Genomic DNA, 17,364 nt, shown 5'->3' on the forward strand with positions numbered 1-17,364 from the left:
TTTATCACTTCCTAGTTTTGGATCTCAGAACTCTGGGTTCAGCCTGACCCAACTCCAGGGCCGCAACAGCGGCAGCCGCCTCCGCCCCATGGTCTATAACCTCCCCTTCTTCAATTCCTGGGTCATCTGATTCCAGGAGGGCTTTGTGTTCCTCCACGTAGGCCGTAGCCTCCGCAATTGTACTAATTTTTTTCGTAATGCCCTCCCGGAAAATCATCAATCCCTCTGGCATCAGCCATCTGAAGCCCACTCCCTTCTGGTACAATTTGCTTGACAGAATGTAATATTTCTTTCTCATTTCACGTACCTGTCTGGGAATCTGCCTCAGAATGGCAATCGCCCTGCCCCTGTAAAACAGTGCCCGACTCGTATGATTTTTAAGAATTACATCTCACGTCTCTGTTCTCACAAATGTGACATGAACATCTTTGGGAACTGCATGCGTGCGTGCATATTGTGAATTAACTCTATAAACTCGATCCACATCCCAATTCATGAAATCAACACCTCTCCCAAGAAATTCTCCCAACAATTTAGTCACAACATCTCTCAAATCTTCTTGGTCCACTTCTTCCAAATTTTGAAACCTAAGGAAATAAGACATTTTATCCATCTGTAGTCCAAGCACAGCATTGCCTGTCGTCTCCTCTCTTTTCTGCACTGCCCGCATCTTACCCTCAGACCTTCCACTTTCTGCTTGTTTTCTGCTGAGACTTGTTGAGTATCCTTTAAATCCTTTTGGATAGTCACAATTTCTACTCTTATTTCCGTTTGGCCTCTTTGCAAATCATCCAATTTCTTGTCCATATTAGATAACTTTTCCAAAATTCTCTCCATCTCTCCAGCAGTTGGTCTCTGACCTTTTGCCATTGAAAAAAAAAATACAAAATCCTCAGGCAGGCACAGTATCCTTGTAATTTCCTCCGGATCCACCAGGGGGCACTCACAGGAGCAACGAGTCCAGAGTACAGTTAGTCAACCAGGAAGCCGAAGGGAAGTGATGTCATCAAGATTCTCATAGTGAAGGCGGAAGCTGGACTCCACCACTGTTCCCCAGAGGGAGGGGGGGCCTCAAACCCTCCCTCCTAAATTTCTCCATCACCTCTTCTCTCCAGAGCTCCACAAAACCGGTAATCTTCTTATTTTAAGTTCTCCTCTCTCCAGAATGACTCGTGCTCCTTCCAACCGCAGGGGAGAAAAACCCCCCCGCACTCCGGAGCACTCCACTCGCGTTTACCGATATCTCCTTCCCTTCTCCATTCCTCAATTCTTCTCCGTTCCCTGTTCACCACCAGGCTGCTGCAGTTATAAATCCAAAGCCCCGGTGTCACCGGGCACAGCGGCCCAGGCGACGACCAAAATAATGGCCGTGGCCTGTGGCCTCCAAACCCCGCCGAGCCTAGGACGCGCCAGCATCGGTCCCCACAGTCCTGTATGTCGGCTGGGAGACCCCTGGCGAGCCGTCCGTGCGGCAGGTGTCCTTTTCGGAACACCTGGCCCCTGAGGGCCTCGGCGGCGGCCGGATTCGGGCACTGGAGGCAGGAGAAGCCTTCCAGACGACCGTTGCCGCTGGACACCGGAAGTCGTCTCTAAGCCACCTTGATTATTTATGCGAGTAAAATTGCAAAATTTAAATAAAATCAATAAAAACATTGTATGGATTATGCTTCTTTGAATACATGGCATGCAAAAACAATCAGGGCCTCTGAGAGCTGGAAACTGTAAGCTTTCTGTAATGGACTTTCAGCAAGAACAGTGGGGAAAAAAAACCTCTGCACAAACCTTATTCAAAAGTGGTTCTTGAGGATACGGTTTCTTAAGGATGTTGATAATGACACCTTGGTCTTTTTTTTTTTTTTTTCAAAAAATGCAATGAAGCTTGCTGTATGATTTGGGGCCACTCACTCTCTCTTAGTCCAACCTATTTCAGAGGATCATGAAAGAAACATTTAAAATAAAATTTAACGCCAGCTCCCTGACCTCCGGACCTTCCGACGGGAGCTGAAGACGTTTTTATTCCATCGCGCAGGACTGGCCTAATAGTTTTTAATGGGGTTTTTATTAGTTTTTTAGTATTTTCAGCCAATTTTGGATCAGTCTTTTATATTTGTTTTTAATTTTTGTACCTGCTGTTTTATCTGGCTGTAAACCGCCCTGAGTCCTTTGGGAGAAGGGCGGTATAGAAATTGAAATAATAAATAAATAAATAAAAAAAATTAAAAAACCCAGTACAGGTAATCCTTGAGGTATGACAGGCCATTTAATGTACCCCCAAAGCTAAATAGGAATCTGTTTCAAAGTTACAAACTTTGCAGCACTCCCATGGTCATTTGCCCTTACGACCGATCACAGAGACATTGCAGCATGCACACCCATCTGTTTCCCTCCCATCCTGCTTTAGCAGGTCCTCAGAGGCACATAGGCACTGGACCTTTTGATGAGCTCAGAAAATCAGGGCAGAGAAGGACACTCCCACGGTGGGCCACGTGGCACCATCAAGAGGAACAAATCTTGTCACTTTTGCTTCCACTGCAGTCCTTTCCTCTGCAGCCAGCATAAACCACTATGTTTTCTTTTTAGCTCCGCTAGTGCTAACTTTATGCTAGTCTTATGCTGGCGGCGCTAAGAAGAAATTGTGTCTGTTTTGATTCTCTGCAAGCAGTGGTGGGATTCAAATAATTTAACAACCGGTTCTCTGCCCTAATGACTGGTTGTGTGGGTGTGGCCATGGTGGGTGGGCCATGAGGGTATGACAGGCAGCACTCAGCCTCCTGCACCCCCCTGGAAGCAAAAATGGGCCACAGAGGGATGCACTGCCCCACTGCCCCCCATTTTGGGCCTAGTAGGCCTTCCTGCACTTATCTGGGAGTCAAAACAGGGCATGTGGGGACTTCTGGAAGGGGTGGGGCGGGGCCAGCCAGCAATTTAACACTGGTTTCCCTGAACTTTCCCGAACTGGCTGAATCCCATCATTGCTTGCAAACCTTTCCTTTCCAGCCAGCATAAATCACTACGACTTTGGGGAACATAAATCCCCATTGACTTTGCTTGTCAGAAGGTTGCGGAAAGTGATCATGTGACCCTGGGACACTGCAACCATCATAAATGTGAGTCAGTTGTCAAGCATCCAAATGTAACATGTAACATGACCATGGGATTGCTTCAACGGTCATAAGTGTGAAAAATGGTTGTAAGTCATTTTTTTCAGTGCTGTAACTTTGAACGGTCACTAAATAAACTGTTGCAAGTAGAAGACTACCTGTACTGATATTTAATTTATTTATGGTGATGTTTCCCAACAGTAGCATTCCATAGTATTCTGTTAGCAGAATGATTTTTTAAAATCACTTTTAAAATTTGTAATTTTAAAATCTGCTCCAAATAGTTAGGAAATCTTTTTAGAACAGAATCTGAAGTATCAGCACAAGTTGTAATAGAGAGGAGCGATAAGAAAAAAATAATTTCTTTCCATTTCAGCAATTGAAGTTTGTATTAAATCAATCAAATTTTTAAACCAGAGTTTTCTGTATGATGAAAAACATTGTGGAATAAAAACTACGCTAATTTGCATACTAATTTACAGTAGCATAGGAATGTGCATTCTAATTTTCAGTAGTACGTTTTAATATGTTTGGCTTACACTCTGCCTATCTACTGTACTAAGTAGTTAAAGTAATTCCCTAAAAGGTACTCCTTAGCAAGTAGTGGGGTATTGAGGATTGTGGGTTAACTCTAGATGAGCCACCAGTAACTTTTGTAGTTTAACGTTCAGAGTTTTACCAGCTGGATAGCCTCAAATAATGGATAGTTGTGCCATTATGATGCAAGTGATGGTACAGTAACTTAACAATCAAATACATCCAAATCAACAGAATCTAATATATAGCAATATTCCCATATTTTTCCCTTTCAGTTTCTCATTTGTCAAAAGGGATTGCAAATGACGATTAAATATGGAGTGAAAAAAAATACATAAAGGAATTTGTCTCTAAATGAGCCATAGAGAATTTATGTCTATGGAGATTCTCAATCATACAGATGATGGTTATCCCAAGTGTGTTTTTTCAAAAGGCAACAGACTTTGTTTTTTCACACAGAATTAAAAACAACAACAACAGATTATAACTCTATGTTCTTTGATTTTGTTTTGTAGCCCAGATCATCCTGAAAACATCATTACAAATGGAGTATTGGTGGTAATCATGATTTATTTTCAAATATATTTTCTAAAGCGATTGAATGCACAACACCTGATAGAGAGCAAAAGTGAATCAGAAACCACAGGATTGCTTAACAGTTGCAACAATGTTGTGTGGACTGCAGCTGATATAGATTTGGCATAACTTAGAACAGGGTGTCAAACTGGTGGCCTGTTGGCCTGATGCATCACACACAGGCTACGCTCCCCCTAGCTCCACAAATGGGAAAAACATTACGAAACATCACAGGACGACAACGTAATGCTGTGAGTTTGACACCTGTGGCTTAGAACAAGGACTAGTCATTAGGCAACCCATAGTTATCTGTTTCTCCTGTGCACCACACTGGCTGGTGCAAAGAAAAATGTAGTAGGTCTTTTACCAATACCCTGGGTATGGAACAGTGGGGTACAACTTGCATGCCAATCTTTGCAACGAGCTGGAACCTTAATCTTTGCAATGAACTGGAACATTCCCTTAATGGGAAGGCAAGGTTTAAAAACATTTGGAATAGACTCAGGGTGGCAATTAAAAAAAATAAATATTCTAACTAAAGATATGCAAAAAATGTGGAAAAACATTTTTAATTTAAAATGGATTAATAATAATAATAATAATAATATTTTAATTTTTATATTGTTTGAATTATTCCGGATCTGCTCTGAGCTTGAAATAGCACAACTGCAGTCCCACACTATTTCTAGAATTAGGGTAATACGGATACTCTTTTTTGAGAGTGAATCAGTCTGGATTCAAAATGTGTATCCTTAATTATAGCAATGACATTGATATGATAAACAAAAATCCTGCATCATATCTAATCCAGTCATAAAATTAGGTGGAATTGCCTTGAGCCCAAGATTAATCTCATTTAAATTTCATACTCAGAGTGGGAGCTTAAGCAGGAGGGAATTCCCATGGCCATAGATTCTTTTCATAACACAGATGGGATAGAGATCTCTCTTCTTCGATCCATCCCAATGATTTGAACCCCAGATCATCCTGAAAACATCATTACAAATGGAGTATTGGTGGTAATCATGATTTATTTTCAAATATATTTTCTAAAGCGATTGAATGCACAACACCTGATAGAGAGCAAAAGTGAATCAGAAACCACAGGATTGCTTAACAGTTGCAACAATGTTGTGTGGACTGCAGCTGATATAGATTTGGCATAACTTAGAACAGGGTGTCAAACTGGTGGCCTGTTGGCCTGATGCATCACACACAGGCTACGCTCCCCCTAGCTCCACAAATGGGAAAAACATTACGAAACATCACAGGACGACAACGTAATGCTGTGAGTTTGACACCTGTGGCTTAGAACAAGGACTAGTCATTAGGCAACCCATAGTTATCTGTTTCTCCTGTGCACCACACTGGCTGGTGCAAAGAAAAATGTAGTAGGTCTTTTACCAATACCCTGGGTATGGAACAGTGGGGTACAACTTGCATGCCAATCTTTGCAACGAGCTGGAACCTTAATCTTTGCAATGAACTGGAACATTCCCTTAATGGGAAGGCAAGGTTTAAAAACATTTGGAATAGACTCAGGGTGGCAATTAAAAAAAATAAATATTCTAACTAAAGATATGCAAAAAATGTGGAAAAACATTTTTAATTTAAAATGGATTAATAATAATAATAATAATATTTTAATTTTTATATTGTTTGAATTATTCCGGATCTGCTCTGAGCTTGAAATAGCACAACTGCAGTCCCACACTATTTCTAGAATTAGGGTAATACGGATACTCTTTTTTGAGAGTGAATCAGTCTGGATTCAAAATGTGTATCCTTAATTATAGCAATGACATTGATATGATAAACAAAAATCCTGCATCATATCTAATCCAGTCATAAAATTAGGTGGAATTGCCTTGAGCCCAAGATTAATCTCATTTAAATTTCATACTCAGAGTGGGAGCTTAAGCAGGAGGGAATTCCCATGGCCATAGATTCTTTTCATAACACAGATGGGATAGAGATCTCTCTTCTTCGATCCATCCCAATGATTTGAACCCCATTAGGTCTACTCTATCCCCTGCAGTCAATAGTGTTGGTAACGGACTTAGCTTGTCCATTAGCAAAATGCATCATAGGGATTTATGGGCCGTTTAGTTAAAGTAAGTACTGTATTTTTTGCACTATAAGACACACCGGACTATAAGGTGCACATTAGCTTTAGAGGAGGAAAAGAAGAAAAAAAAATCGGCCTCTGCCTCCCAGCATCCATCCAGTATTCATCCGGGTAGCGTCCTTGTAGCAAACAGCAAGCAGCCTGGTTAGCTTCAGCATGTTATCGTAGCCCCAGCATGTGGATTATCAGGGCTCTGCTCCATTGCGTCCACCACTGGTCAACTGAGCTGAGCTGCTGTGAACGGCAGTGGCGATTGGCAGGGATTGGCAGTGGTGGCGAACGGTGGCGGTGATTGGCGGTGGCAATCCCCACTGCCTAGAACAGCTGATAGATTGTGTTCCGAGAGGCCAATCCAACCGGTGCTCAGCTGCTTGGCAGCAAAGGCTCCAGCATTCCCTGGTGGCAGCGAAGAGCAGCAGTGGTGACAGGTGGTGGTGGCAATGACAGGTGTTCGCTGCCACTACACCAACCCCCTCCCCCTATTCACTCTATAAGACGCACAGACATTTCCACTCACTTTTTTGGTAGGAAAAATTGTGTCTTAATAGTGTGAAAAATACGGTAAATGCTAACCTTATTCCTTCCAGCACCCAACATTTTTATAGTATTGGTAAGGTTTAATACATCACACTTTTTCCAAGTCTCCTCCTCCTCCTTTATTGAACATCCCATCTTCAGTTGATTATTTTCTTCCTAACTATAATTGAAAACCTATGTGACAGAAATATGTGACTCAGAATAAGATTATAATTATGGCTATTTCATTCTCATATGTCACAAACAGTGTTATGCGTTGCATTTCCATGGTGGTTTTTAAAAAAAAAGTAGGATAATTTTTTAATTAATGAATCGGGCAGCTTACTCCAACTCATCAGGCATCTACTGTAGCTTTGGGTCCAACAGTTTTAGTCATAGTATAAAAGTTCAGGATAAGTATTGTCTTGTGACAGAACCATAGCTCAACAACATAGCACAGGTTTCGCATGTGCAGAATGCAAAGATCTCATGTCTAATCCATAGCATCTGTGATGGAATGTGCAATTGGAAGATTGGGGAAATGTTGACAATACCTCCGTGGTTTCTCAGGGATGAGACAGCACATTCTAGAAAGGTGCCCTAAACAAGAGACTGCATAGGCCTGAACTGGATGATAGAGCAGTGTTGAAATCCATTTTTTTTTACTACTGGTTCTGTGGGCATGGCTTGGTGGGCGTGGCAAGAGAAGGATACTGCAAAATCTCCATTTCCTCCCCACTCCTGGGGCCAGCCAGAGGTGGTATTTGCCGGTTCTCTAAACTACTCAAAATTTCTTCTACTGGTTCTCAGAACTGCTCAAAATTGCCCTTATAGGTTCACCAGAACCTGTCAGAACCTGCTGGATTTCACCCCTGTGATAGAGGGAGAAAAAGGTTCAAAGTAGCCACAACCTAGAATCTCCCAAGACATATCTATTAGGTTTATTTATTTATTTATTTATTTATTTATTTATTTATTTATTTATTTATTTATTTATTTATTTATTTATTTATTTATATACCGCCCTTCTCCCGAAGGACTCAGGGCGGTTTACAGCCAAATAAAACAGGAATATAAATATTAAAAACATTATTAAAAGACTTATTCAATTTGGCTAACAGCTAAAATTCAATTAAGAACTAAAACTCAAATTAAACTCAATTTAAAAGCCCCCATTAAAACTATTAGGCCAGCCCTGCGCAATGAAACAAGAATGTCTTTAGCTCGCGTCTAAAGGTCCGGAGGTCAGGGAGTTGACGTATCCCTGGAGGTAGCTCGTTCCAAGGGCAGGAGCTCCCACAGAGAAGGCCCTCCCCCTGGGGGTCGCCTGTCAACATTGAAGGTTAGAAGGTTATAGCTTTAATCTAGTAGGATTTTGTTAATTAGATATAAATAAAGAAAGAAATGGACTTGACTTAATCTGTGTTGTCCTTAGGCTGGGCCTGACAGTACCTCCACTTAAGGTAGCAAGTGATCCGGAGATGAGAGATGAGTGATTGCCAATCAGAATAGGCAATTTAAGAGTAAAATAACAAATGATCTGACTTAGTATAAAACAGGCTCCTTTGCCTAAAATAGTATTAAATCTCAGGAATTATGTTTCTATTCAATGTTATGAGATAGCTTCTAGTGTCATAAAGCTTGGGAACATGCAAAGTTACCAACTGATTTACAGGGTTCTGAGGAGCAAAGGCGTAACACAGTGATTCCCAAACTGTGAGCCGCGGCTCCCCAGGGAGCCGCGCTATCGTCATGGGGGCGCCGCGGAATATCTGCGCCCGCTGGGTCCGGCGCTGATGCGCCATTTCTGGGGCGTCTGGTGCGCATGCGCAGTTGCAGGTCGGATTTCCGGGGAGCCGCGGGCGCATCTGGTGCGCATGCGCAGTTGCAGGTCGGATTTCCGGGGGAGCCGCGGGCGAAAAAGATTGGGAACCTCTGGCGTAACATATCTAGGCTGAAAAATCTGGATGAACACTAGATGGCAGCAAAGACATAAAATCCCTAATTCTCAGCTGCTAGCTAGTGGTTGCTCACATTTTTACAGCCTGGAGGAGACACCATCTATAGATTACTATAGAAGTGTCATGTATGCAACAATTGATGTTTCTGATGGTGGTAACACATTTTTGAGGTATTTCCATTATTACCCACATATATGTGGGTCATACTAATGAACTTATCTATATAGTCATGAATCTCTGATTCCAACTGGTTGAGAGAAATAGAAGAAAGGAACAGGAAATTGGAGGAGCAAAAATCAATAGAATTTTTTGGGGAAAATAAATCAGACAAAAAGAGAGAGTAGCTGAAAAGTTAGAAACTTAACAGGTTGAGTAAAGATTCTTGTATTAGTTTGAATAACAAAATAGGATTCTTGATCAATGAATCTTTGTGTAACTGATACCCATTTTTCTTACAGTCACGCGAAGTTTCACGTCTGGAAGTCAGAGTGGATATTGAGAAACTGAAGCAACAATTCACAAGTGAGGTCATTGCATTATGAATTGGTTTCGCCTGGGTTGCTTTGGGTTAGAACTAGGAAGGCTAAGATGCTATGTGAATTGGGCGGCATTTAGATTTAATAAATAAATAAGTAAAAATGACCCTTTAGCTATTTCAACTTTCAATGGATGCATTCAGAACTGTATAGCATGTTACAGTGTATGAATTTATCTTATAGCTCGTTGTCCTTTCCTGAATACAAACAGTAACTCTTAAACCCACTCTGAAGGAATTCCCATTTCTTACCACCTGCAATACCTCTGAAATTACACAAGTATTGACAAAATGTCATTTCTGAGGCATTGGGAGAAAATGTGGCGCTTGCCAGCATGCTGATTGGGATCTCTGTCACTGCAAGTATGGTGGACCACTTTCTTCGAGAAAGATCCATATACACAAGCTCCTCTGCCATTTGTGAAGGTAAACTCCCTTTAGGGGATGAATTGTTTTTGAGAAATTGCTCTTGAACAAAGAAAAATATCACTTTTGTTTCCTTGGGTTTATTTCTCGTGAGATGCTCCCCGCCTTACATTTAAAAAAAATTGTTAAAAGAAATGAATTTGCCTTGAAAATTCAGATTAGCGGTAGTCTTTCTACTCCAAATTTCTAGGAGTCTTATTAGCAGAAGCCTAGAAAAAGTTATTATTAATATTGTTTTTTTTTATTCTATCCACATAGAAGGTGATTTAATCCTAACAGTCAAGGGTTCTTTTGAAGAAACACAGAAGATTTCATTGGGTCCTGATTCCAGTCAGAGTAGTAGTAACATCATTCAGTTTCACTGTATCAAAAATCATCAGTCAAATCTGGAGATCACACTACCTACAAAAATATATTGGTCAAAGGTATTGTTATCATGGACAGTAATGTTTCAAAGGTTATATGGCTGAAATAAGTGAAGAGGGAAGTATTTTGACAACTTCTGTTATCCCAAATTAATGTTTCTTAGCCTCAGCAACTTTAAGATGTGTGGACTTCATCTTAAAGCTGTTGAAGTTGAGAAACTCAGTCCTGAACCCACTTGCTCAGTTTGATTTGTTAGATTGAGCGAAAAGGACTGATTTTTTCAACATTTTCCTAAGACAGTTCTTTCCCAATTTTTCTCAACGACAAAGATTCCAAAATAAAATCTTGATTTTTGCACCACTGTTTAAGCTTATGTTTATATCCAATTACCGTTTTCTATCTGAGTAGGGAGCCAACCAATCTCTATTACAATTTGCCAAATATTGTAAAATCTATTTGTGAGAGCTAGGGCATTCTCTAGAGCAGATTTGGAGAAAGTGGTTTAAGCTGCTAGAGAGAGCAGAAGGTGGGAAAATTCTGATTGCAGAAGTGAATGCTGCTTTGCACCCTTCAGAAATGTCATTTATTTTTTATAATAAAAAAAACTGTCTGTCTGTCTGTCTGTCTGTCTGTCTGTCTGTCTGTCTGTCTGTCTGTCTGTCTGTCTGTCTGTCTGTCTGTCTATCTATCTATCTATCTATCTATCTATCTATCTATCTATCTACCAACCTACCTACCTACCTACCTACCTACCTACCTACCTACCTACCTATCTATCATCTAGTGTTAATCTGTGTTTCAGAATGTAACATTTATGTATTAAATGTTCACAACTTTTTTTCTTTTAAGTGCTTATATGTATATGTATCTATTTAGCTGGCTTTGTTTGAAGGAAACTCAAGTTGTACTTCTACTGTGATTCTGCCTTTGACTGAACTTCCTTTACAAGAGAAAATAATGCTAGGAGAGGTGAGTTCTTTTTCTTAATGGAAACAATGCATGAATTCAAATTAGAATTGAGGAACTATGGAATATGACAACCCGGAGAGAGATTTATAAATAAATGGACGTTTATAGATAAATGGAAATAAATGTATGTACACACACATATACTCCACCGCTCAGAACCTGTGTTCACATTTTGGGGCTCCTCCTGGACTGCTGACTGCCAACATATGCATACAGACATGGACACTTATTTTGAAATAAGACTTACTAAGTATGTATGTATGTATATATTTACAGTATCTACAGGCTGCCTCAACTCCTATGGACTTGAACCACCAAAATTCTATGCCTATGATTGTAGAATGATCTGCCTCTAAAATTACATTTTCTGGGTTGCTAATAATTGTTTCAAAAGAAGTCCCATAAAATAAAAAACAACTACAGAAGGGGAATATTTTTGTGAATAGAAAATCTGTTGTTAACATCAGATATAACTAACTAAAGTTGATTTAATAACAAGAACGGATTGTTCTTTATCTTTCGCTAATTACAAAGGGATAGAATAGTGAATGATATGCCTAATAATCTGTTTATTCCCTTGCTTTTCAGAATGAATCTTTTGAGCTATATGTGAAGACAAAAGAGTGGTAAAATATCAGCTTTTTAAGATAATAAAGGAGCAACATCTTACATACTTTTATTTTAAAATAAGATTCTCTGTTCTTTATTCAAGGAAAAATCTTTTTAATAGAATAGAATAGAATAGAATAGAATAGAATAGAATAGAATAGAATAGAATAGAATAGAATTTTTATTGGCCAAGTGTGATTGGAAACACAAGGAATTTGTCTTGGTGCATATGCCCTCAGTGTATACTTAAACCATATTGAAATTAAGTATGTAAAGCTAGTAATGTCATTAAGTTTCAAAATTCCTAATATAAAAAAATTGGTGATCTATTATTTTACCCTATTGCAACTGATTTCTAAGCAGTCTAAATATTTTTAACATACAATGAAATTCCGCCTCCATTGCTATATGTTCCATTCCCTTTGAACATACTTCGAACAATAACAGGAGATTCCAGGAAAATTCTTTATTGTCATGGGGCGTATTAACAGATTTTGTCCAAAACTTAATTGTCCCTTTTTAAGACAAGGATAAGGAGGGCTTTTCTGAATCTCTCTCTCACATTCTCTGCTTACCCACAGCTGAGTGATTGTTATACTTGCCCATCTCCTTCTCAAAGCCAGAGGGAAATTCCTCCGGCCTTTTTCATTATTTTTTGTGAAGAAGCCTGCAGAATTGATGACTACTTTGTTACCTATTTTGGAACATTATTGGGAGTTGCAGATCCTATTTTATTTTTTTTTCTAAATTGACTGATGGTAAAAATTGGAACTCCCTGCTGTTGTAACGCTCTGACATTTCAAGAGATCTGGAAGTCCTAAATATATAGTTTCCATTCCAATTTGTTGCTTTGCAAATATTGTAAAGTGGAGGCTACAGTAATATAATAATATCTAAAGCAGATTCTATTTCTTTGTGAATTCTAATTAGGAATTCTTAAAATGCCTGCTTAATGGTAAATGTAAAACCATTTTACCATAAAGATAAAAACATTTGAGATTGACTTATCTCTCTTCCAGCTCATCTTATTATCTCTTTTTTTTTGCTGTTCCAAACCATTGGACTTATTTACATATTTCCAATCATGTCTGGCTAGCTCTCAATCAATATATATAATGTATATGTAATATTAATCTTTCAGGATAAACTCCAGTCATAAGATGGCAACTGTGGTAACAAAACATTAAGCAATTAATAAAAATATTAATATTTAAGTTGCCACAAAATCCATGTTTATTCTTAAGCAACAAACTATTGTGGTTATACTTCTGTAAATAAGCAGTATGATAATCTGAAGACTATTTAGTTAGTTGATATGTTAATAGAGGATGGACTGCAAAATATAAATTATTATATTTCAGGCCTAAAGAACTAGATGAGCGCTTAGGGTATGATTTGTGTGCAGAAGAACAAGATTTCCTAAGGAAGAGAAAGAAATATGTTGCTGCTGCCCTCAGGAAAACTCTTCAGCTACAAAAAGAACTGAAAGATGATGAGGTAAGTCAAGCAGGGACATATCCTCTTTGTTTTATTGCCCCAATAAATTTAGAGCAAATTGCTAATTCCATTTATTAATTAGCATAATATATTCTGGGGCAAATTGCCATTAATAGCAAAAACACCCTTCTGTAGGTTCAGCAATGCCAAACATTAATGGGTATGTAGAGAGAAGTCAAGAATAAAGGAGAGATGCCAATAAGAAGGATATAGTGTTTCTTCTTTCAACTGGAAGAAAATAAGTTAGTCATCTTGGCTGCCAAAAGCATAATTTGAACATCAACTTATTCTTACAGCTGAGTATAAATGGTGTCAAAATTAGGTGAATTGGGTGGACAATTTCTCAGAATGTCTACAGGGAAAGGACAACCTCTACAACAGTTTCTCCAGGGCAGGACACCTCTTTTGTTAGTGTTGTGTCTTGCCCGCCCTCAGAGCAGCCGGGGCCTTCTTACCTGCTCCCCAACACTGAGGAATGTATGCCTTCCGGCCCAAGTCCTGGCTCCATGCCCCCACAAACTGCAGAAGAAGGAGCATCTCCCTGCCCCAGCCCTGACTCCATGCCCAGGCAAACGGAGCAGCTAGACCCCTCCCCCTCCTCCACAGCAGGTGAGCCTGAGGAGGGTTTACTCCCAAGAACAGCTGATTGGAGTGACCCTCGCATCAGAAGATTGGAGAGGCGGAGGCAACAGAGGGAAGGGAGGGGCAGGCCTTAATGAGTGCTGAGTCATGGAGCCACACCCCATGGCCTATATAAAGGAGCTACTTTCTGGCAGTCTCTGAGTCAGGCAAAAGTCAAACTTATCTTGCTGAAGTCACTTACTGGTCTCCTGCCTGCTCTGAGGACTTTGCTAGGACTTTGGGCAGAGCTGCAGAGGCAAGCCTGATTCGGATTTCCCGGACCCAGCCGTCAGCGGAGGAGTGGGACACGACAGTTAGGCAAGCAATCCTCGCTCAACCACTACCCTTTTTGGTGACCATTTTAAGCTATAAAGACCTTACCATTGGGACTCACATAACTGTTGCAAAGTCCCCATAGACCAGTGGTGGGATTCAGCCAGTTCGCACCACTTTGGGATAACCAGTTGTTCACTTTCTGAGCAGTTTGGCAAATTGGTTGTTGGAAGAAATCATTAGGGCAGAGAACCGGTTGTTAAATTACTTGAATCCCATCACTGCATAGACACATGATTAGGTTATGGGTGCTTTGCAACTGGTGGACATTTATGCCATCTCTGCATCCCATGGCCAAGTATACATCAGTTGTATGCTTCACATCCGGCTTCTGAGAAACAAAGTCAATGGAGAATCTAGCAGTAAAAAAATCACAAGTTGTGGTCATGTGATGTCACACTTAGCAACTGTGTTGTTAACTATAGTACTATCACTGAAAAAAGCTTCATAGCACAGATTCTTTCTTGACGTTTTGCTTTTGGTGCTAATTGAAATGTGGGAAGCTAAGGAAGCTGACAGGATTGATAAACAATGTAGAGATTGCCAGAGAGATGATTGCCCAATGAAGAATACGGCATTCACATGCACCCTATGCAACCTTACCATTAAGTAGGTAGAAGAAATGCCACCCTCCATTCACAAGCATTCTCCAATGTACAAGCATTTATTTTTCTTCCCAATAAATCTCAAGTAACATTTTTTTCATCAACTTGAATGAGAACAGTCAGAAAAAAAATACAAGAGCATTTTCCTGTATAATTTCTGTCAATGCCTACAATGAGAACTTGCCTATGGCACATCTACTCAACCTTCTCAATTTTAAGATTTTTTTTCTCCTGGAGCAATGACTAGTAGCTTACTATTTGTCTCACTCTGCCCTTTGGTGCTCAATAGGTACCAGTAATTGCAGTAATGACAACTGGTGGTGGAACCAGATCCTTTACAGCAATGTATGGAAGCCTTCTGGGTTTGCAGAAACTGAATCTATTAGACTGTATTACATACCTTACAGGTTTATCTGGCACAACATGGTAAGGAGGATTTCCTTTTCAATTCAATTCAGTTCAAACCTTTATTGTCAACGCACAACATGTGTACAATGAGATTGGCTGAGCCTCCCTTAGTGCACCCTCCTCACAACACAATACATCTCAATAACTCACTGTGAAAGACAGAAAATCCCTAACCCAGAAAATCATACTAACAAACACACAATCCTGTATACATATATGTGCATAACAGTACATTATAATATATTGCGCCAATATGAGCATGTTGCATGATGCGCCAGCCCTGCAAGGCTATCATACTACACACTTATAATGTTATGTAGCATTCAGGAGTCTGACAGCCCATGGATAAAAGCTGTTCTTCATATGACTGGCTATGCTTCTATAGTTACTATGTTTCATGACTCATCCAATATATAGTGTGGTGGCATTACAATGTTGCAGAAAAAGTTGTGGACAATATGTAAGACAATAATTTTAAAACTTTGCATACCACAACCTCCCAAATGATATATGAATTTATATATACCGCCAACTTTTCCATGAATAAAACTAGTGATTTAATTGGGATGGGTTTGGGCTAGAAATAAATATACAACGTTTACTCTAAAATTATTTTAAAATTAAAATTTTAAATTTTAATTTTTTATCAAATGAACAATGCTAGAAGCTTACAGATTCATAAATAGTATTTCATTGGAATTAAGTTTTTTTCTGTACTAGTTAGAATTACAGAATAGAATAGAATAGAATAGAATAGAATAGAATAGAATAGAATAGAATAGAATAGAATTTTTTATTGGCCAAGTGTGATTGGACACACAAGGAATTTGTCTTGGTGCATATGCTCTCAGTGTACATAAAAGAAAAGATACCTTCATCAAGGTACAACATTTACAACACAAATGATGGTCAATATATCAATATAAATCATAAGGATTACCAGCAACAAAGTTACAGTCATACAGTCATAAGTGGAAAGAGATTGGTGATGGGAATGATGAGAAGATTAATAGTAGTGCAGATTTAGTAAATAGTTTGACAGTGTTGAGGGAATTATTTGTTTAGCAGAGTGATGGCCTTTGGGAAAAAACTGTTCTTGTGTCTAGTTGTTCTGGTGTGCAGTGCTCTATAGCGTCGTTTTGAGGGTAGAAGTTGAAACAGTTTATGTCCAGGATGTGAGGGATCTGTAAATATTTTCACGGCCCTCTTCTTGATTCGTGCAGTATACAGGTCCTCAATGGAAGACAGTTTGGTAGCAATTATTTTTTCTGCAGTTCTAATAGATGAATGTGCTATACGATTTTTAGTATAAAACTGGAGAATATTTTTAGGGATATTCAAGAGAGCACCAACCAACCACTTCTCACAGCACCCTCTCTTAATGATGGTTTTCCCCCTGCCCATTTTTCCCCATTAAATTTAATGGTCCAATAATAGGGAATCTGTGGAAAAACTAAAATACTGAAACTTCAGTATAACTGACCACTGTTATCAACTTAAATAAAAAGTACTATTACACTCAAGGGACAATGTTATGTGGTATTACAGATACTATATTTTGAACGCTGCCCCTTCCATGTGGGAAGCCCAAGATCACTGTCCCCAATTCTCAGAAAACCCTCTTGAGGAAGAAAAGCAGGGGAACATTATTGTATGTTCCCCTGCTTTTGTATATATAATATATGTATATATAATAATATTTTTGTATGTATAATGTAGTATGTATAATAATATTTAATATTATTATTAATATTATTGTAGTCCAGATTATATTTAAACCTAACAATAGTGTCACAGTTTCTGAAAGTAAGGTTTCCATGCTGTTAGTTCTGTGCTACTCTTACATTTTATTATTATTATTTTCAATAAAAACTTAGGACCATGTGTAAATTATATGAAGATCCTGACTGGTCACAGAAGTACCTGGAAGAAGCCATTAACGAAGCCCGAAGACAAGTGACCAAATCTAAATTTAGCTGTTTTTCTATTGATAAACTGAAGTATTATTATAATGAGCTTAGTCAAAAAATCAAAGAAGGACACAGCACTTCCTTTATAGACCTCTGGGGCCTCATCATTGAGTCCATGTTTCATGATGAGGTAATAAGCCTTCATATTAATTAATTGGGAGATACACACAATGGATGCATGCTCTGAAAAAGAAGTAACCTAATAG

The 17,364-nt window shown here is 39.1% G+C and overlaps 1 protein-coding gene across 1 annotated transcript in view; it reads left to right on the top strand.

Annotated features, from left to right (window-relative positions):
• The window catches only part of LOC131187593 (cytosolic phospholipase A2 epsilon-like), a 57,635-nt gene that overhangs the window by 28,210 nt on the left and 12,061 nt on the right, over nt 1-17,364 (top strand). The window contains exons 7-14 of the mRNA XM_058162019.1: nt 4,154-4,196; nt 9,278-9,341; nt 10,039-10,205; nt 11,023-11,115; nt 11,704-11,741; nt 13,086-13,221; nt 15,070-15,206; nt 17,066-17,288. Coding sequence (XP_058018002.1) covers nt 4,154-4,196; nt 9,278-9,341; nt 10,039-10,205; nt 11,023-11,115; nt 11,704-11,741; nt 13,086-13,221; nt 15,070-15,206; nt 17,066-17,288 — 901 coding nt within the window. The remainder of the gene's footprint in view (nt 1-4,153; nt 4,197-9,277; nt 9,342-10,038; nt 10,206-11,022; nt 11,116-11,703; nt 11,742-13,085; nt 13,222-15,069; nt 15,207-17,065; nt 17,289-17,364) is intronic.

This window comes from Ahaetulla prasina, chromosome 1, assembly GCF_028640845.1.
Source record: "Ahaetulla prasina isolate Xishuangbanna chromosome 1, ASM2864084v1, whole genome shotgun sequence".
Classification (NCBI taxonomy): domain Eukaryota; kingdom Metazoa; phylum Chordata; class Lepidosauria; order Squamata; family Colubridae; genus Ahaetulla; species Ahaetulla prasina.